Here is a 22,782-nt window from a genome sequence, read left to right on the forward strand (position 1 = left end):
CAAAATCGAACACACAAAAGATCAAATAGTTAATAAGGAAAAAGGACATAATGCAAGGAAAAACACAGTAACAAAAATACATAATGAAATATTCAAAATTTGGTTTCCGCTTTCAATATTATACCATCTAGTAATGGGCTCCCACAGCTGTTTCCCTATTGCCCTCATTTTCCTACCTCTTGTGGCGTAAATTGCGATTTCTTGTTTATAGATGGCAATAAACCGACTAAGCCACATATGAAAGGTGGGGGGTTCTGCATCTTTCCATCTAGCTGCCAAAATTATTCGGAGCACGGCATATCCCAGAAAGATTACCGCCTGTTCTTCCCTGTTGTGATCCAAGGAATCATCATGACCTAATAGGAGCAATGTTATAGAGTCTCTAATTTGATGCCCGAAGACTTGGGCCCAGTATTCCAGTATCATAACCTTAACTCTTGCCAATGCCGGGCATTCAGAAAACATATGCAAGAGATTTGCAAGTGACTGATTACATCTATGACACTTATCATCAGTCCTGAGCCCCCAAGAAAACAATTTAGCTGGCGTATAGTATAGGTTAAAGATGGTTCTGTAATATTGGGCCTTTAGATTAGAAGCTATAAAATACTTTGCTGAAAGAACTAGTGAGAGATCTATATCTACGTTGGGGTTGACTAATTTCGTGGCCCAGGATTGTTCCGTGCGTTCAAGGTCGTCAGGGGCGTTTGCCATAAACATCTGATATAGGACCCCAATTCTTGTGGAATTTTTCCCTATAATATCCAGTAAAGGTATATTATCTAATAGAATTTTTGGTCTAGTATTACAGATGCTAGATGAAATTTGATAGAATTTTAGAAAATCACGAGCGGGAATGTTGTATCTTACTTGGAAGGACTCAAAAGATGATGGAATACTGTTACCACAAAAATCGCTTATTGTTCTAATGCCTAAGAGCTCCCACCTCTGAAATCCAATATCATTAAAAATGGGGGAGAAAATTTTGCATTGCCATAATGGTGTATATTTCGTAAATGTAGGTATATCCAGATGTTTACAAATAGCTTTCCATACCGCACGTGCATCTAAAACTGTCTTTAATTTGATTTTTTTGTAGTTTGATGGTTCTACTTGTCTTAGAAACAGCCCCTTATATTTCTCACCTAAGCTAAGTTCATATATTGATGGAATGTATGGAGCTATAGAGGTTAAGACTCCAGGTTTGGCAGTTAGAATAGGGTCCATATGCTGTACTAGTGTTGCCCAAAGATATAGTTTTAAGTTCGGTAGAGCTAAGCCACCTCTATCTTGAGGGAGCGCCAGCAGGGGAAGGGCCCGTCTTATTTTACCATAGCTCCACATAAACTTTGAGATAAGGGAATCTATAGTCTTAATAAAGTGTTCTCCAGGTAATAAAGGGATTACTCTAAAAAAATATAAAACTTGTGGGAATATATTCATTTTAACATAATTGGCCCTGCCTATTATCGAAAGGTGCAAGCTATCTATCCTTCTAAGATCACTTTTGATTTTGTTAATGAGGGGAGAGTAATTTAAGTCGGTAATCTTGCTTACCTCCACCGACAGGCATACTCCTAGGTATGTAGCCTGTTTAACCCTAAGTATGCTCTCATAATGGGTATTATTAGTGGCTAATACCATCGTTTTATCTCTATTCAAAGAGTATCCTGAATATAACCCAAATGCTTGTGTGATTGCCTCAATTTCAGAGATTGCTTCAGACGGATTGGTGGTTATAACGGCGACATCGTCAGCATATGCCATGACTTTAGTGGAGAAAGGCCCAGTAATGACTGGTTGAATTGCGGGTGAGGTTAATAACTTCTGAATAAGGGGATCAATATAGTGGGCAAATAAAACCGGGGAACAAGGGCAGCCCTGCCTTGTGCCTCTTTGAACCCTGATAGACTCCGATTCATCACCAGCTATAAAGATTTTGGCCGTGGGGTTGATGTAAATGGCTTTAATGGCTTTAATAAAATTGTTTCCAAAATTTTTGTTTTCCAAGATGTTCCAAAGAAACTGCCATGATACTCGATCGAATGCCTTTTCAGCATCAAGGAGGATCATCGACATCTCGCCCCCCGTGGCGCCCATGATGTCAAACAGGGTTATGGCTCTCCGAGTATGGTCTGTGGTACTCTTGCCGGGGATAAAGCCATGTTGCCACGGGGACACAAGGTGCTCGATGATCCCGCTCAGTCGATTTGCAAGTATTTTAGCATATAGTTTTGAGTCGGAATTAATCAGGGATATGGGCCTATATGAAGAAGGAAGGTGAGGTGGTTTGCCCTTTTTATGAAAAATGATTATATTTGTTTGCTTCCATGATTCTGGAGGATTTGTGTGGTATTGCACTCCAAGAAACAAATCAAGCAAGAAAGGGGTTATTTGATCGCCAAGGATTTTGTATAAATCTAGTGGGATCTTATCCGGACCAGCCGCTTTACCATTAGCCAAACCAGCTAAAGCAATCTCCACTTCGGTGAGCGTAATTTCTCTATCTAAATTAGCTTTGGTCTCATCATCAATAGTTTTATGTGAAGTCTGATCTGGGAGCCAATTATTTAAAAATGTTGTTATTACGTTATTAGAATGTGAGATTTCGCTGCTATAAAGTTTTTGATAGTATTTTTGGAATACTTTAATAATCTCTTTAGGAGTTGTATACTCATTACCCTCAAATTCGATCTTCTTAATACTACCCAATGATTGTTTTTGTCGGGTGCGTAGTGCTAATTGCTTCCCCACGTTTTCTCCTGATTCATACAGTCTAGTCTTATTAGCCTGATAAGTTTCGGCAGCTTTTTGAATAAGCGTATTATTGATCTCATTTTTAAGAATCATTATTTTGTTTAAGGTTTTCCCAGGGTCTGAGGTAGAATCTACTTGCCCTCTTTGAACCCGATTAATTTCAAAGGCATGATAAGTTTCGAGATTAGAGAGTTCTTGCATCAGTTGTATGTTAGTATGTTTTTCCTTTTTTCGTTTATTAGCTACAAATGAGATAGTTTCTCCCCTCAATGCTGCCTTAAAACAGTCCCATACTATCAAACGGGGTGCGCTATACTGGTTACAATCGAAAAATGACTGGGCCCATGATTTAATATAAATTATATACTCCTGATTAACCAATAACCTCCTGTCGAAAGTCCATTGGGGCATTGACTTAACCAAACTGGCAGTATCAAAGATGAAGGTCAACGCATTGTGATCGGATATTGTTTTTGGGGATTTAGTTATTTCTAGAATGTCCCCTTCCTCTATAGATGACATAATATAATCGATTCGGACGTACTTATTGTGGGGGAAAGAAAAGTACGTAAAACCATCTACATTTGGCGCTTGGAGTAACCCCCAGACGTCCACTAGATTATGACTTTTCATCATCCGGCCTAATGCGCTATATACCTTCGGTTTACGCCCTTTATAATTTAAAGATAGATGATTGTCTACGGGCAGCCCAATATCAATATTGAAATCCCCGCAAAGGATTAGAGAGCCAGACCAAGACGCCAATTCAATTTCGAGCTCCTGAAAAATATCAGGATCGTCTAGGTTTGAGCCATAAATTGCACAGATAGTAATGCCCAACTGTAGTTGAATTATGACCCATCTACTTTGTTTGTCGGCCAATTTGCGGATTGGGGAGCCTATTATAGGTTTGGCTAAGATGGCCACCCCTCTGGTTTTGGATGTTTGAGATGTAGTTACCATTAGGTTATAACCAGGTAATTTGAGTAAATCTCTGTCTGTATATGCTATATGTGTCTCTTGAAGACATATTATATTAACTGGGTTTTGGCGTGTTAATTGAAATAACTGGGCCCTTTTATTTTTATGATTGAGGCCTGCCACATTCCACGAGCATAAACTTATTCTCCCCATTTGCTAACAAGAGAATCTAGCCCAGGTTTAATGTATTGGATCCAAAGACCACAAATATTCTTGAAATGCATAATACAGTTTTGCTTTTTAGAATTTTGTTTTTTGTTTTGGCTATGTTGGTTCACATCAAACCATGATCTTTGTGTGCGTCTTAGCTTGTGACTGAATTTACCAATTTTTTTTGCATTTTCTCCCTCTCCTCCCTTACCCCCCTTACCCACCATTCCCCTCCCCGGGTCCCTCCCCAAACCCCTCCCCCCACACACCACCCTTTGAGGCATGTAGACTCTCACTAGAGTCTGTAGCGATGGAGAGACACCTCTGCGCCGTGCCATATTATTACTCCATGTTTACCTAATAAGACATGTGCGGGCTAGCGGAGGAATATAAAACATGAGACAAATATATCTTGAATAGAGTAATCAATTTAGGACCCTATAGAGCCCACTGAGACGAAAAGAGAACCCAAAAGTGCCAAACAATAAATCATTAGAACAGTGATAGAAGCAACATATTCACGTTCTAGGTGACTGTAGGAAAAATAGAAGTTAGTGTCAGGCCTAGAACTTCATAATTCATTTAAATGTACTTATTCCATCTATGTCATTAAACATAGCCCGCCGTCAAAGTACTATTATTTCATACTTATGTCAGGCTATCTAAAAAGGCCTCGCTTTAATTTCGGAGGTAAAAAATTTAACCTGACCATTATACAGAACTTTGAGTGTAGCAGGGTTATTCAGATAAACCTTGGCCTTTTTGTCTAGAAAGGGTTTAATTAACTGTCGAAGCCGCCATCTCCGCTCCACAGTTGTGTGACAAAAATCAGGCCTAGCAAAGTATGAAATATCGCCTCGAGAGCGATGAGCATCAGGTCTCGCTTTCTCTGCAATAGCCTGACGTAAAAGAAAGTTGCCGAAATATACCAGTATCGCCCTAGGATATTTGCTTTTTGAGTTAGAAGCCCGTACAGTAGCCAGGGTTCTGTGGACACGCTGAACTTCCAGCTCCCAGTTCTATAAGGATAGCTCGGGAAATGTATCTTTAAAGAGTTGAATCACAAAAACGCGTACGTTGTCTCCCTCACTTTTCTCCGGAACCCCCAGTATTCGGAGGTTGTTGCGGCGCATACGATTTTCCATCTCCTCGAGCTTCCACTTTACGTCAGTCAGTTCTGCGTCGTGGGAATCAACCTGTTCTTTCACCACTGTTGCTTCAGCCTCGTTAACCACTATCCGATCTTCCATATCAGCCATTCTTGCGTTGGAGGCGGCCACAGTTTTAGAGAGCTTACGTACCACGCCTTGTACCTTTTGTAGAGCTTGCTGTGCCTTCCGGCCATCTTTGGAGGTTTGTTCCCTATGGGATGCGATCGCCTGCAGCACTGTGTCCATTACCGAAGTTAAGGTAGTGCTTTGTTCCTTCAAAAAAGAGGGGCCCTGACTGCTGGAGGTTGTTGCAGGAGCACAATCCCAATGAGGACCTGCCACGCCATGACAACTTCTTTTTTTTTTAATCACTGTATGCCTTCCCGTAGTGGTTTCGCCCAATAGCTCATCCACATCGCTATCCTGTGTACTGGAGCTGGAACCTGTTTGCAGATCAGATAGGGGATCTAAATCGGAATATAGGTCATGGTGCCATCCTAGGTCCTCACGACCTTCAGAAATAGTATAGAATTCTAATGGTTCCAAGTCCGTGTCTGAAGCGATCCCGGTTCCCCCAAAAGAGTCTGGCATAAGTGCTATTGGCCCATCTTCATTTTCCTTTTCCACTAACGTGGCTGAAGCAGGAGTGCCTTGTGCCTGAGTCAGCGTCTGTGCTAGAGGGGGCGATGTAGAATTGCCCCCCACGTTGGCCAAGTTGAGTGGTGCAAAGTGTGTTTCAGACCGTGGCTGGTTGGGCATATTAGCTATGTTGCCTGTACAAGTTGTAGGGCCATGTATAGCATCATCTTGTAAATGCAATTGTGTCCTCGGTTGTACAACCGCTTGCAGAGCCTTATTTGTAGTAGGTGTAATTGGTGTTGGTGTTATAGGCTCAGTTAGTACTAAACCTGGCTCTTGTGTCTGCAAGTTTGCCCCCGTTAGTGCTGCTAATACTTGTGTTTGTGCCGGTATTGCTGCATTTTCTTTTTCCACTACGGTCCCTACGGTGGAGCCCCCTGAACCATCTAATACAACTGCTAATCCTTGCAGCGGTGTGGACAAGTCAGCTGTAGTTAGAAGACTTACTGTGATACTCGTCCCCTCGGGAGACTCAGAAAGGGCTGCTGCTGACTCTGACGAATCCGCGCTGGAAAGCTGGACCGGGATTACTGGCGGCGCTGCAATCAGCAGTCCGCTTGTTGCGTGGTGAAAGGAGGGGGAGGGTGCAGCTCCAGCCGGCGTTTTCCGAAGCAGGTCCACGACTGAAGGACCCGGGCCCGGGGTGTTGGCAATTCTTGCCGCCTTGTGTTGTTTCTGCTGAAGCTGAGTCTGTCCTCCATCCGAGCCGATGGCCTCATCCGTCAAGGATCCAGCGCGCCTTGCCGCTAGTTTTTGATCACGAAGCGCTTGCTTGGCTGCCCGGGTCTTTGAGGCAGCTGCCACCGCTGCAGCATTTTACGGAGCCATCTGAGTATTCTGTGATGTCAGGCCGTTAACAGGTGAACTTTTTGGCTTGCCCTGATCGCCAGGAGGTTCTCTGCTAGCACGAAGTTGGATGAAAAGTCTTAGCACCGTAAGGCCGAGGGCTGATGCTATGTAGTGGAGTAGCGGCCGTGATTCTGATTCTGATGAAAATGCAGAGTCTCCTGAAACATCAAGGTAGGCACCAATCATTCTTCACGCTTCATGCTTTTGCCTTGTACATCGCAATTATCCCAGCTTGATTACTTCTGGTATCGCTTGTCACTTGTAGCCGCTTGTACTGCTTTCAGCGTGCCTCAGTAAGCGCAAAAGTTCCTAACCCTCCTCGTAGCCCATTAGTTAGGCTCGGCACGAGAGAGTGTCTCACAGCGGTCTAGTGAGCCGCCGCCATCTTGCCTCCAAAATACGACGACCGACCCGATTATTTCTGTTTTGTTGGGGTTTAGCTTAAGGCAGAGGTCTTCAATTCTTGGGAGGGGGTCGCAGATTCTGTCAGAGCATGCAGTTCCTGGCGTCGGGCTGATTGAGGGTGCTCACGGCAGAGGCCTAATTCACACCAAGGGGTGAAAAACATCAAAGCCTCAATAACAAGTAAAAGGTCTTTTAAAGACCTGTGAAGTACTGAGGTGTGGCTGTGTGTGTGTCCCTGAAGCTGTTTCAGCCGGGCTCACATACACGAGGGGTGGGGGTGGGGGGCTGGGGGAGGAGGCTGTAGTGTAGCCCTTTCAGTTCAATGGACGTTGCGCGCCTGGAGCTGTGGGTCCCGTGACACGTGACATAAATCATTGTTTCAAGTCCCAGAAGCCCTCATACCTGGCGCCTGTGTGGGAGAAATGTGCCTGAGAGTCTGTTCTTCATGGTGAGATGTTGCTACAGCCTGTCTGCTCCCTCCACCCCCCCCCCCCCCGCCCCCAGCAGGGAGGTACAAAGATGCCCTCCCATGAGTCAGAAAGAAGAAGGAAGAAAACGCAGAGAGATACTGACCCCCCTCCACATGAGAGAGGCACAGAAAAGGTGGGTGGATTAATGATGGGTGGACGGATGGATGATGGATGGATGTATGGATGGAAGAAGGAAAGGGTGGATGGATGTGTGAAAAGGTGGGTGGATGAATGATGAGTGGATGGATGAAAGGGTGGATAGATGAAGGATGGATAGATGGAAGGATGAAAGGGTAGATGGATGAAAGGGTGGATGGATGAAAGGGTGGATGGATGGATGTATGGATGGATAAAAGGTTGCATGGATGAATGATGCATGGATAGATGTGTGAAAAGGTGGGGGGATGAATGATGGGTGGATGGATGGATGAAAGGGTGGGTGGATGTATGGATGAAAGGATGAAAGGGTGGATGGATGAAGGATGGATGGATGGGTAAAAGGTTGCATGGATGAATGATGGATGTATGTGTGGAAAGGTGGGTGGATGAATGATGGGTGGATGGATGGATGGAAGGGTGGATGGGTAAAGGATGGATGTTTGGATGGAAGGATGAAAGGGTGGATGAATGAAGGATGGATGGATGTGTGAAAGTGTAGGTGGATGAATGATGGATGGATGGATGTGATTAGGTCTAACAGGCGCATTTATGGTTGTCAAAAGTTGATAATGAGGAGTACCAGTTTCTAGAAACTTTTGTCGGAAGGGGGTCCTTACGCCTAAAAAGGTTTTACAAGGGGGTCTCGGCATCAAAAAGTTTGAAGACCTCTGGCTTAAGGTGATTAGAGTGGAACCAGGAATAAATCTTGTTCCTGGTGATATTTAAATGTCGAATGTCACTGGGGGATTAGATTTTGTAGAAAATTTGAGTGTCATCCGCATAGAGGTCATATTTTATCGCTGCTTGCTTCAAGATAACCGTAAGGGATTCCATGAAGAGATTGAACAGAGAGGGGGAGAAAATAGAGCCCTGTGGCACTCCCAGAGTGAGCGGTGTGGGTTTTGATAGGCATGAGTTGATTTTTATTAGTTGCACACATTGTTGTAGGAAGGATGTGAACGACTTGAGGACAGTGCCATTGACACCAAAGCGAAACTTCAGAGATTCAAGTAGGGCTGGGTGATTAAAGGTATTGAAAGCCACAGGTGGGTCAAGCAGTAAAACAAGGCAAGCATCTCCCTCGTCTAAGTAGTGAATGTCATCCGACATATTGAGCATGGCAGTTTCAGTACTACAGCCTTTACTGAAACTGGATTGGAAGGTGTCAAGGAGGGAGAATGTTCGTATACGATGATTAAGTTGTTCAAAGATACATTTTTCCAAAGTTTTGGCTAGGAACAGGAGGTTGTAGATAGGTCTGAGGTTGTTGAGATCATCGGGGTCAGCCTTGGGATCTTTGGGGATGGGTGTGATTTTATCTAGTTTGAAAGAGGTTGGTACATAGCCCGTGGAGGAAGAAGAGTTGATGATTGAGTCCAGAATGGGGCAATGATGTGGCTGGGATCGTTTACCATCGTGTATGGGAGGGGGTCCAAAGTGTGGGCCAAAGGTTTTAAAGTAGTAGTTATATTGTTGAAGACATCCGATTCAGTCAAGGGTTTGAAGTCTAGTCCCTCGGTCTAGTCCCTCGGTTGACCCAGCTACCGCTGACAGAAAGTTCAGGGAGTGGATCTCCTCCTCCCTTGACTCTATCCTCCCCATAAAAACTCGTGAGGATAAAAACGGGAAAACTGGATCAGCTCCATGGTATAGCCCGGAACTAAGAACTCTCTGCAAAGAGTGTAAAAAAGCGGAGCGACTATGGAGAAAGGACTGGCTCCATACTAGCAAGGACGCCTACCGTAGGTCGGTGAGATCTTATAAAGCCACTTTGAAGCTCACTAAAGCCGCATACTACGACACGAGAATAAGTAACTCCACCAACTCGGCGAGAGAATCCTACCTCATCGCCAAAGAACTTCTGAAAATACCGGCGCCCCCTTCCTCCAACTCATCTTCGCCGGACAGAAGCGATAAACTGGCAACCTACTTCGACTCCAAAATCGCCCGTATCCTAGTCTCCCTTCCGCCTCCCAGTCTGCCTAACCACACGGACTCTGACGCTCTTACCAACCAGACAGGAAACATACTACACCCACAATTGACTACCTTTAGGGCAGTATCACCGGACGAAGTAGGATCAGCACTGGCCAAATTGAAAAGCGGCTCCCCCCTTGACCCCGCACCTATCAGATTCCTGAAAGTAGTGGCTCCCACCATACTGCCCACCATCACGAAACTGATTAACATCTCGCTTTCCCAGGGCTCTGTTCCACCGAGTTGGAAGAGCGCGGTAGTTAAGGCTCTTCTCAAAAAGCCCCAACTGGACCCCTCCGACCTGGCCAACTATCGGCCAATTTCACTCCTTCCTAGTATCAGCAAAATAGCCAAGAAACTGGTAAACATTCAACTGTCCCAGTTCCTTGAATCAAATAACCTTCTACGTCGGTCCCAAACTGGGTTCCGCCCTGGCCACGGTACAGACACCGCCCTCCTCGCTGTCATCGAGGAGGCTAGGTGCATTTTGGATTCAGGAGGGTCAGTGGCAGTGATCCTCCTGGACCTCAGTGCAGCCTTTGACACGGTGAATCACCGTGTCCTACTCCACCGGCTGGCCGTGGCGGGACTCACGGACACTGCGCTTGGGTGGATAGAATCTTTTCTATCAGGCCGCTCTTTCCAGGTTTGTGACGGCAATTCCCGCTCAGCCCCTCTCCCCCTCCCTAGTGGAGTCCCCCAGGGGTCGTCATTAAGCCCCACTCTGTTTAACGCTTATATGGCCCCCCTCGAGGATGTCGTCTCCCCTTTCGGAATCAAGATAGTGAGCTATGCGGACGACACGCAACTGGTCGTCTCACTCTCTCATCTTGACAATCACCCGGACAATCTGTTGAACTGCCTCCAGGAAATCCACCACTGGATGTGCGAGTCATCTTTGAAACTCAACGGGTCGAAAACCGAAGTCATGCTCATGGGCAAGAAATGGACCACCATCCCCCCATCGGTCTGGCCAGACGTTTTCGGTGAGGTGCCCACCCCGAAACCAGAAATCAAGACCTTAGGAGTCTGGCTTGAACCGGAGCTGTCCATGAAGACCCAGGCAGCCAAAACAGCAGGCACCTGCTTCGGACTCATGCGTTCCATCCGCAAAATCCTCCCCCTACTTCCGCCCCTATCTAGGAAACTCTTGATTCAAGGTCTGATCCTTGCCCGGCTAGACTATAGTAACGCTGTCTATCTGGGAGCCCCTGAATCCACCCTGGCTAAACTCCAGCGAACTCAAAACGCAGCGGCCTGACTCCTTATGGGCCTCCCTTCCAGAACCTCGGCCAGACCAGCGCTCAAGGCCCTACATTGGCTTCCAGTGCGTCAGAGGGTAGAATTTAAAGCGATGTGCACTGCCCACAAACTCCTCAATAGTCTCGGCCCCTCTATCCTGAGAGACATGGTCACCCCCTAAAAGGCCCCTAGATTCCTACGCTTGGATAACGAACGCCTGGCCATCGTTCCGAGATTCAGGAAAGCTCGCACCGGCGGCAGACGGTTTGCAGTTAAAGCCTATGCAGGATGGAACTCACTCCCCCGCTGCCTGCGACTGGAACCCTGCCACCTTCTATTCCGCAAAAAAATGAAAACTCTGCTTTTCCCCAAATAAACTCCCTTTTCCCTCTGGTTTCCACATGTATCATAAGTGCGGGGATGCCTCCGGGTCACCAGGCGCTTTATAAATCGCTAAATAATAATAAATAATAATAAGTCAGCCCAGTTGGCGGTATTTTTCGGCTTGGAATGACTAAGGTAGCCTTTAGTTTCTGGTGGGTTGTTTGGTCAAAGATAGGATAAAGAGGTGGAGATGCTGTGGGTGGAGGTTGGTTGGTGAGGTCATAGGGAAGAGTAGAGACTTGTAGGAAGGACTGCGCAATTTTGGCGACGGTCAGAAAAAAAGCCAGCGATTTCTTTACATCGTTTGTTTTATTTATTTTGAACGTTTTATAGAGCGCGAACAAGACTCTTGCGGATAACATTAAGTAAGGTTAGTTATACATTAATTCAATGCATGTTAAACACATGTGCATACCGTCATATAGCAGTAAAGCAATAGGGTAAAGCACAGAAAACAATCCAGTTGAGGCCCTTAAAGGGTAGATTTAATGACTTATATGTCTAAATGGACATATGTCATCATAAGGATTATTAGCGCGGGTACGTTTGATCTTGAGATTTGTTTCGATTATGCTCAGGAGCATTTTGGCCTGAGAATCGATTTTACTTCCTTTGTGAAAGAGGCAATAGAAGAGTTAAGTCTGGTGTCTGGGGGTAAGGCATTCCAAATCCTGGGGCCATCCTTGAGAAGGATCGTTTGTAGGTTTTCTTCTTGTTGAATCTTTGGGGTTCCAGTAGTAGGTTGTCCGCACTTCTTGACTGGTTCATTAGTGGTGATAATTACTTGAGGGGGAGAATGCATTCTCGGGGAAGCTTTCTGAATGTCTCCAAGATGTCTTTAGCAAAGCAGATAGCTCAGCTGTCTGGTAGGCGTCGACCTAAAAAGGAAGCTATAGAAAGACAAGCATTGGAATGTCGGAGCAGGAGGCTTCTATCAGCCACGTTAAGCCCTAAGCCGCTGCATTGCCTTCAATGGAGATCCCAACATGACAATGTTCTAATGTGTATTTAAGGCCCAGATGCCTTTATTTATTTATTTATTTATTTTGAAAGTTTTATATAGCGCGAACAAGATCTTTGCAGATATCAGAGCGCTTTACATAGAGAGAGTACAAGATCCTAGTCATACAGCTAGGTCAGTAAAGCTAATAGCACAAATAGATGTAGATCAAAAATACAGATAATACAATTAGACAAAGAGGTCGAACAGGGAGTAAGGTCTGTGCATATTCTTTAAGAGTCCGTGCCTAATAGTTCAAGTGTAATTAGTGCACCTGAACTACTTGGTGGGGTGGGTTGAGTTGGGTGAGAGTTGTATGGGGTTTGTGGAGAGAAGTTCTTTGATGATGTGCAAGTCTTCTTTGACCTGGATGAGGGTGTCCATGATCTTGTCCAGCGTGGGGTATGCGATGGAGGTGAGAGCGGGGATCAGAGGTGCAAGACTGACCTGTGAATTAGCGAGCAGGTGGGGGGGTAGGCTGGTGTTCGTGCAGGGCTCCATTGTGTCAGTGTCCATGTACGGGACGGAGTTAGGGAGGAGAGAGAATTTGGGCGGTGGGGGAGTGAATGAGGTAGAGAGGGAGTTGGTGGAAGGCGAAGAGAGCAAGGTGGAGGCTGGGAGTAAGTTAGTGGTGGTGGGGGTGCAGTAATGGTAGTGAGGACTGCACCATACTTTTACCTTTGAAAAGACATTGTTTGATTTGCTATTAATGTTTGACTCTGAGAAGGTATCTGTGTGAAAGATGGAAACAAAACGTTTAGTCAGCTAAAGTTCACCGTGCAAAATGTCATGCATTTCTGGGCAGGGGACAAAGGTTATGAGGAGGGCTGAAAAAGATGCATGTTTCCATTTTAGCTCCCACATGAAATACTTGGACTCCACAAAAAGCCACTGAACCGAACCACACCGCCTCAAAAGCACCTTTTCATTCCGAAAAGCTGCTTTCATTGGTTTGGTGTAAATATGTTTAGTAGTATTTGAGATATAAGAATAAAACAAAATCAAAATAAGCTTTAATGGGTTTACACTTGTCTAGGTCTGTACCATTTAAGATCAGGATTAGGAAAATTGTGAATCCTGACAAGCACTTTCGAATGTTTTTCATCAAATGGGATTGGCTGATGAAGGGGATTTGTGACTTTTCTACGCCATCTTGAAAAATGGGAGGTTTGTGTAAAGATCGCAATTTTAGCACTGCAGCTAAAAATCTCCACAGCACTAGGGGAGGAGGAAAAACACCATGAGAGGTGCCCTACCACCAGGGAGGAGCCTGGGAAAAACTCAGAAGCAAGGAACTTGGCAAAAAAAATGCTTGAAAAAAAGTCACGTTGACCACTGTAAAATGATAATTTTTTAGAAAGTAAAGATTACGTGTCCATCATTTTATGCCTTGGAAAAAGAACTATTTTGAATAGGACAGGAACCCCGACGAGCATAGCAAAAATACTAGTGCAGCGAAGGGCAGGCTGTCTGCGTATGGTTGGGCCAAGCCCTCTGGCCACCACAGCCCTTGCCTGCCCCAGGCCCTACAGCCAATCTCCATGTCGTGTGTCTAAGAGCACATTCTGGTGGAAGAAGAGTGTTCTGAAGATAGGGACACGAAGGGTAGGGGATAGCCCTTCAAGCCTGGCTGGATGTCTCAGTGATCCACCCTGATGAGAGCGCTTCCACCAGGGGAGTATGGTGCTGTTGGTGGGTGGGATTCAGAGGGGTTTGAAGCAGCAGAGTCGGCAAAGGGTGTACAGAATGCATCTGCGACGGTTTTCGTTGGCTCCGTCCCCAGAATCCACCACTGCCCAGATAGGAGCAGGCTGATCGTTAGAATATTTGGAAAGGAGGAGAATGGTGTTTCTGTTGGGACTGCACAGTCCTGACGTAGCCATGGACATTTCTTTATTGTCAGGCTGAGGCTGAGGCTGTGACTGAGCCAAATCTTGACTATTTTTAAGTACTACAGGAAGCCATGGATCTTCTAACCAACAAACATGTGGCAACTTCGTGAAATCCCTCCAAGAGTATCCGCACAGCACGACTGCCCTACCCCATGGATCGGGCAACAGTGTCCACGGAATCCAGGCTGCATCAGTTAATCCAATCAAACATTGGCCAGTTTCTTCATATAGTCCAACAAGGTGATCACTGTATGCTTTGCCAGTTCCCATAAAAAATGATCATATCCGACCAGGAGATGGAAGCATTCGCAGCACAAAAGGCCAGGCTGCCAGAAGCAAAGATTTTATGGGCAACAGATCCAAACTTCTGTGACTCTCTATATGGGGACATCGAAGGGAAGGCATTTGGACTCTGCAATGAGGAAGAGGGTTGAATAACTAGATTTTCAAGTGAAGGTGAGAGGACAAAAGTGAAATTCACAGAGAGCAGCTGCTTGACATCAGGTATCTGTATGTGGACTGAGGGTCCGAGAAGGGATCCAAGAGGGTCTGACTGAGAGCAGGGGGGAGCGGGAGCCCCGTGAAAATGTTAGAATTCAGCTCCGTAGAGGCCACGTTCAGTTCCAAGACTTCACCTGCTTGCTATCCTGTCTCTTGAACGAGAAGACTTCATCTGGAGTAGGGTCATCTTACGATTCGAAGACTTCACCTACTTTACGTCCTGTACCATGAATCAGAAGACTTCATCTGGAGTAGGGTCATCTTATGATTCGAAGACTTCACCTACTTTACGTCCTGTACCATGAATCAGAAGATTTTATCTGCTTTCCGTCCAGTTCCCACTTACCTATTCACTTCCTTCCTAGTCCTTATTTAGTCTGTCGAAGCAAAGATGTCCACACCAACAAGGCCAGTTTGTCTCTCCCCTACCCTGCATACCCTGCAGTGTTCCCTCTTTAGAAAAGGCTCCACATAATGTCATTGTACCTCCAAGACCAGAGCTTCAATAATGCTGTAGGCTGACTTAATCACCTCACCAAGATGGAGGATCTTAATACACTCTTCAAACAAAATGTCTGGTAGCTCATTGGGGTCAACAACAAGCACTCGGTTTCCATTTGATGGCAGCAGAGAGTTTACAAAAGCCCCGATAAGCATGTAACGTATTTATTTCGTAGAGAACAGTGGATATTTTTGTTGGGCCACATTTTTCCTAACACAGATTTTTCACTAAACGGTGGTGTGTCTCCTGTCTTTTTATATCCTCATTCCGATATATTCCGTCCTCCACAATTGCTGTTTTTGCTCTACAAAGCCAGTGTTGCTTGTTTTGAACCAGGGATGCAATTTTCGTAGCTGTCTTTGTTTTTTGTATTTTTCCTCTTTGCGACTTCTGTTTTTTCAAAGTCTCTCCCATGAAGTCTTCTGACAGAGTCCTTTTAAAATGACCATCTCGTCCCATGCCTGTGTCTATTAGTTAGTGGTAGAAAAAGATCACAAAGCCGGGAAATGGACACTCTTCAGATCACTATGAAATCAATGAACGTTATGAGTTTAAGGGTCTCCCAGTGACTGGGAGCTGAACCCGCGGAAGCCTTTTCATGACATTTGGTGGTGACCATTTGTAGGATGTATTAATGTGAGCACAACAGAGCATTTTGACAAGAAATGCTGTATAGAGAGGTGTGGCGCAGCGGCCAGATCTGCTGACTCAAGAGAGTTGGGCTTGCGATTAGATCCCCGGTGCAGACTGCAGCTCAGCTCAGCACCGGGTGACTCTGGACAATAGCTCACAATCTCTCCACCAGCCCCCTGCGCCTTAAAACCCTTAAGGGGTGAGATACTGGCGCTTTACAAATATGGATTACTTTAATTACGAACGTACTATATGGCAAGAGTATGTGCCACAGAGGACATCAGACAGCAGTTCTGGGTGGGTGCAGAGAGGTGGAGGTTGGATGTGCCACAGAGGACATCAGACAGCAGTTCTGGGAGGGTGCAGAGAGGTGGAGGTTGGATGTGCCACAGAGGACATCAGACAGCAGTTCTGGGTGAGTGCAGAGAGGTGGAGGTTGGATGTGCCACAGAGGACATCAGACAGCAGTTCTGGGTGGGTGCAGAGAGGTGGAGGTTGGATGTGCCACAGAGGACATCAGACAGCAGTTCTGGGAGGGTGCAGAGAGGTGGAGGTTGGATGTGCCACAGAGGACATCAGACAGCAGTTCTGGGTGGGTGCAGAGAGGTGGAGGTTGGATGTGCCACAGAGGACATCGGACATCATTTCTGGGTGGGTGCAGAGAGGTGGAGGTTGGATGTGCCACAGAGGACATTGGACAGCAGTTCTGGGTGGGTGCAGAGAGGTGGAGGTTGGATGTGCCACAGAGGACATCAGACAGCAGTTCTGGGTGGGTGCAGAGAGGTGGAGGTTGGATGTGCCACAGAGGACATCAGACAGCAGTTCTGGGTGGGTGCAGAGAGGTGGAGGTTGGATGTGCCACAGAGGACATCAGACAGCAGTTCTGGGTGGGTGCAGAGAGGTGGAGGTTGGATGTGCCACAGAGGACATCGGACAGCAGTTCTGGGTGGGTGCAGAGAGGTGGAGGTTGGATGTGCCACAGAGGACATCAGACAGCAGTTCTGGGTGGGTGCAGAGAGGTGGAGGTTGGATGTGCCACAGAGGACATCAGACAGCAGTTCTGGGTGGGTGCAGAGAGGTGGAGGTTGGATGTGCTGGTGGTGACCGATAGATAACGTGTATTTGTAAAGAGCACGTTTACCCCTGACGGGGCATCTTGGTGCTGAATACCAGATGTTTATTGTTACCCAAATCAATGGTGCTCATTTTATCGACCTCAGAAGGAGGAATTGCTGAGTGGACCCGCCAGGATTTGAACATGACCATGAGGTCAAACAGAGGCCCCACCAGTGGACGCATTAGTACAGCAAGCCACCAGACCAGCACTATGACCAATGAGATAATACACAACAGTACAACATTATCAGATATATAAGTGACAGAGTATTGTGCAGCTATTGTTGTAAGGCCATTGTTTGTCAGAAGAGATGTTCCTTGAGAGCAAATTGAGATGAAGCAAGTACACTTCATCTGGAAGAGTCTTCCTGTGTAGTGGCCTTGGTCACTGAAAGGAACACAACAAGGAGGTTTGGTTGTGGCTAAGAGGTTTTTGTAGATTGTGCGTAGGTTGTCAGTGAACATGGACCACCAATTCAGGATAACAGTGAGATAGGCCGGAAGGAGCCATGTTGTGCTCTGAGGCTCCATTTTGGATGAAGTTAACCAGAGTGAGCCAGTGGCATCCATTGGAAGGTGTCTAGATAGATCTGTTCATGGATTTCAACAGTGAAAGCAGGAACCAGGGGAAATATTGGGGCAGCATCTGCATCAAGATGATAGGGACGGCATAAGGAAGCAAAGATACCAGCAAGAGATGAGGTTTGGCGTGAGAAGGGGAGAGTGGCACATAGAAGCAGAGAGCGAGAAGCACTCAGTGAATGGGTGGCTTTAGATATGTTGTTTCTGAAGACGGCACCCACTTTGCGAGGCTGCCTGTAGATAAGACATAAGCTGTACTGGGACATCAGCAGCCCAGCAGACAGCCTGTTGAAGTTTAAATACCCACCTAGTTATGAAATGTAAAATATACAATGAATGAAAATGCGGAATGTTGTATAAAACAATTAAAAGACATCCGCCTTGGCATTTCGAACCAGCTGCGCACGTCCTGAGGACTTCGCGGTACAGAAACGAGAGGAATCAGTCTTACCTGGTTATGGTCCTGGGCGGCTGACTCAAGTGTTCGTACACCTCTTTTAGCTTCTCTGGGTTCAGCCCCTTCTTGGATCTTTTGCCCTTCTTCTTCGGAGGATAGATGATGAACTTCTTCCCAGACGTTCGGGCTTCCTCGGCAAGGGACACCTTGCTGGGGGCGGTTGGCATGGGGGTGGGGGGCTGTATCTGCTCCTGCTGTTTTTCCTTTTTCTCTGGTGAAGAACAGGTTCCTGGTTTCTCCTCGGGTTGAGTCGGTGGAACAGGGCTTTGCTCGCTGTCGTAGAGGACCTCTGGCTCAGCGAGCTGCTCCTTCAGTAGCTTCAGCTCCTTCATGCTGCTTTGAAAATTACTTGGCAGACTGATCAATTCTTTGGAAGCAGGAACGTGCGGGGCTGAGGCACAGCGTCTCACCAAGCAGGCCTGTGGATGAGAAACATTACAGTAAAGGTGTTTGAAACTGCACATGTCCAGAAGCGTCAAAGCTCTCAGGGGTTGTCCTAAAAGATAAGCCATAGCAGACAAAGGATGAATCTACTGTCGATAGCGGAAGCATTGCTAACTCAACAGTGAGATTGACACACACCACAGGGGAGCCTGGAAATATGGGTGCCTTTTAGTTCATGAGTCTTTCTCCCTGTCCTATTTTTGTTGCTTGAATCTTCGCCTCTTCCTCTAAACAGATTCACACTCCTGGTTCTTTCGGCCCTTATTTGAGCATTTCGCTCCCACCTCTGATGCTTCCACATTCCTTCATCTTTCAATTTGTGGTGCGCTTCTGCTCAGAATCTGGTCTGTTTTCCTCTCTCCTTATAACTGGAATCAGAAGAGACATTAGAAATCCACTGAAGTTGGAAAATAACCAAAAGGCAGGTTACCTTCATCGTCTTGCGGCATGAAGTCGACTCCGGCAGGGTCAGGTTAGGCAAGGAGGTGGATCGTCCTGGTCTGCTCATCTGTAGAGGAATGAGGAAACATGTTCTGTTTAGGTCCAACTCATTGGGAAGAGGAAACAGTAGCCAAGGGCCCATGCTCGGGCCAACGGTACCTTTGAACCTAGGACATGCTGTCACTAAAGCAGGAGAATGGGCCTCTGAGAAGAGTTGTCTGGACACCAGAGGTCATAAAATGCGTGTGAAGGCTCCTTTGAGAAAGTAGTAATTGACAAACATGTTTCTATTGCGCTCTAACTGTAAAATGAGGTGACTTTGTTCAGGAGCTAAAATGAGTAAAGCAAGCCCAATTTAAAGTATTAGATTCGAGCAACTTCCCTTGGTAGAGAATACACGACCAGGGAACACCCCTCCCCATCCAGACAGTAACTTTTAAAAGTAAGCAATACTTGAAAACTATTTTTAAACATTAGTAAAGCCAATAGGTCTGGCCTTGACAATCTTGTAATGGGTTTCAATTATTATTTGTTTTAGAAAACGTATCCAAAATATTGGCGAACATTTAAAGATATATATACATATATAAATAAAGGGGTGGCCCGTTCTTGCGGCATCAGCAGAAGGGAAGGAAATGCAAAATGTCAATCAAATGTCTGCTCCAGGGAGAAAGCATCTCCTTTTGACTTCACCCACAGAAACTCCCTCGAGCAGAACATGAACAATTCCCAATATCTCTTTTAAAAAACATAGAATCTTGACATGGATTTACCTCGATCTGGTACATGTGGAATGTCATCTCTGTGCAGAGAGGTCCCTCCTGGCCCACTGCTGTCATACAGTGCCGCAGGGCTCTTCTTCTTCCCTAAGAGACCACCTGCCAATCTGTCTATTAAAATGCCTTTTCACAGACTTTGGGGCCTGTTCACGAATGTCATTTTCTAGCACGTGACTAATACTACAGCAGTACTGCTCACAGATACAAAATTCAATTCACAAACAAAAGTGCTGAAACCTGCACCTGCCGTATTTCAAAAGGACCATCGTTCAGGATACACCGGAAGGGAAGGTGTAAGTAACCCTCTCCAAATGAATCAACCGGAGAGTGTTAGGGAGTGGAAGGGGACAATGTTCTACGACTTTAGATATGCCCTGGGAAGAAGTTCGCCTCTGACGCAGCTCCGGCTCGGATCCCACTTTACCCGGTAAATCTGTCTCTTATCGGCAACAAATAGAGCGTGTAACTGGCAGAATCGTACCTACGGAGGGCGACAGTTGCAGCTCACAAATTTGCAGGCTCCTACCTGAAGCCGGCCGCAATCTAAGTAATTATTGCAGAGTCGACTAATGGGATACATTGGTATATCACAAGTTGGAGATCTGGTCAAGAAGGGCAAAATTGTGACATTTGAGGACTTACAAAAAGAATACAAACTCTCCATAGGGGAAACATTCCGCTACTTGCAAATACAACATGCCTTATCGGAGGCAATCAGAGAGACAGCTGAGATCCCGGAGGCCACCCCTCTCGAGGACAGACTGCTAGCAGACTCCATGGAAAGTAAACCATTTCACTTACTTACCGGAAGATAATTAACAATTTACAAGACCCATTGCAACAGCTATATATGCGTTGGCAGACTGATGTGGGGGGCTTGGAGGAGGAGGATTTGCGTGATGTGCTGTCCTCTCCGCGTGAGGTGGCCATACCATTACGACTGCGGTTGGTCCAATGGAAAATTTTGCACCGCACATACATACCATGCACTACATTGGTTAAAATGGGCCGAAGTAGCTCTGCAGACTGTAGACGAAGATGCGGGGAGACAGACACGTTTTACCATATACTATGCGAATGTCCCTTGATCCAGGCAATCGGGGGCGGTCAGCAGGGTGGTCGGAGAGGTGTGTGGGATTGCCTTCGAATTATCCTCCAAGATATGTCTGCTCAGTAGGTGGGAAGCTACAGACTTCAATCGAATGGACAAAATATGGGCTTCCACTGGCTATATGTTAGTGAAGCGTAATATTGCCCGCAGATGGGGGTCTCCAAGGCGCCAACTATAGTTGAATGGGAACGCGATGTCGATCGGTGCATGTTGGCTGAACGTGCAGTCTACACAAATAGAGGATGCCCCAAGAAGTGGGACATGGTATAGGGAAAAAGGAAAACATACAGAGGCAATATTTGAACCCCCCCCCCCCCCCCCCCCCCCATCGACACTAGATCATGGGCCAACAAGGACAATCCATAATATAAAGCCGGTGTGAGGGAGGGGGACAAAGGATATTTTAGGAAGTGTCTTGCGCTGAATTATACCATCTGTCAAGGTCTATTGTGATGCGTTAATAGCTTATAATATGTCATTTCATAAATGCTAATAAAAGGTTTATAAAAAAAAGAAATGCCCTGAACCAGAATGGCCTTTCACAGAGGGCAGAAGCATGTTGATGATACAGAATGGGGGTCTGCATTGAGCAGTGCCTCAAGTACACCTGTTGAGACCATGTGATGGGGAAGAAATAATTAGATGTCACTCAAGCATCTTCCATTCCCCTACGCACTTATAAGCTGGTCCTTCTCTTTCACTGTAGCCACATTAGTCTTTCTTCCTCAACAAAATAGCTCCCTGGGGAGCCCACCATGCAGAACTGGATGTTGCTGCAGAGAGGAGGGGCCAAATGAATGAAGTCACTTCGATGCGTGTACACCCTCCTCCTTTTTAGGGAAGACTCTTAACATTGAGTTATCCAGGCTTTTGGTGTCCGTTCCTTGACAATATCATATTCCCAGTGCATCAGTTGCACCCTGCCTGGTATTGCGATGTTAACAGTGGAAAAAACAAGTTACCTACCTTTACACTCTGGGTCTCCAGTCTTATATACTTGAACTTGAACTTGAATCTTCCCGGCGTTATGGTGGGAGTCCCACGGTAACAGTAAAATAGCAGTATCAAAGTTTAAAAACGTAATCTCCCTTGAAATTCAATAATATTTAGTAACCAGTTAACGTCAATGAAGAACATCCAAACTCCAGCCAATCACATCACAGACCCAGAGTGTCCATCCCCTGCAGGGCCACCACACCTGATGATTTTGAGCACGAGTGCCGTTAGTAAAAGGATAGAAGTATGGAAGTATGGAAGTTGAACCTGGAAGGGGAGGACGGAGGCCCGCATGTGAATCTATCAAAGATATCAATACTGGAGAACCACAGTGTACAGGTAAGTAGCTTGTTTTTTCTCCAGTATTGTATCTTTTAAAGATTCACGTGCTTGAATCAGAATAGCAACCAGTACATAAGAGGTAAAGGAGGTGGGAAGAACATGTGAACCATCCCACCATTCGACCATAAGGCTATAACCAGAATCGCAAGCTGATAATGCAGTTCCTACATATATAAAAATATAAACATATGTCTAATTTCAAAGAGAAAAAAACTCAAAACAGCACCATAGGAAAAAATCCTAAACCTCAATGAGAAGAGGCCTACCTTATGCGACGAGACATTGTAAGGCCACTTGGCCAACAGCAATATCCGTCTTCCGCCAGGCATCCAGGCAGTAGAGTCTTGTGACGGTATGGATGATCATCCATGTCGTAGCCCTGCAGATGTTGGGTAAAGACACTCTGGCAAACAGGGCAGAGGATGTTGCCATCTTCCTGGTGGAGTGGGCAGTAACTTTAGTTGTTAGCAGGTGTCCCGCTTTCTTAGGAAAGTGGAGGAAACCCGTATGCAATAGATGCTCGAGTCAAGGCCTGACCCTTCCTAGGGGCAGAGAAGGCAATGAGGAGCTGGGTAGATTTACGAAAGGGTCTTGTCCTCTGTAAGTAAAACTTCAAGGAACGCTTGATGTCCAAGGAATGGAGAGCTCTGCCTGCTGGTGTAGACAGAGAAAGAAAAAATGAAGGCAGTACCACTGGTTTATTCAGATGGAACGTGGTAGGTAATTTGGGGATGAAGGAAGAATTAGTGCAGAGTACCACCATGTCCTGTTGAAACTGTAAGTAAGGCTCCATTGCAACGAAGACCTGATTTTCGCTAATGC

At 45.9% G+C, this 22,782-nt stretch overlaps 1 protein-coding gene across 1 annotated transcript in view; it reads right to left on the reverse strand.

Moving 5' to 3' along the window:
- TTC6 (tetratricopeptide repeat domain 6) overlaps nucleotides 1–22,782 on the reverse strand; it is a 1,229,706-nt gene that overhangs the window by 869,423 nt on the left and 337,501 nt on the right. Inside the window, exons 9-10 of the mRNA XM_086936916.1 lie at nucleotides 18,722–18,799; nucleotides 17,842–18,266 (exon numbers count right to left, since the gene is read on the reverse strand). Coding sequence (XP_086793042.1) covers nucleotides 17,842–18,266; nucleotides 18,722–18,799 — 503 coding nt within the window. The remainder of the gene's footprint in view (nucleotides 1–17,841; nucleotides 18,267–18,721; nucleotides 18,800–22,782) is intronic.

This window comes from Lissotriton vulgaris, chromosome 9 (genome assembly GCF_964263255.1).
Source record: "Lissotriton vulgaris chromosome 9, aLisVul1.2, whole genome shotgun sequence".
NCBI lineage: Eukaryota > Metazoa > Chordata > Amphibia > Caudata > Salamandridae > Lissotriton > Lissotriton vulgaris.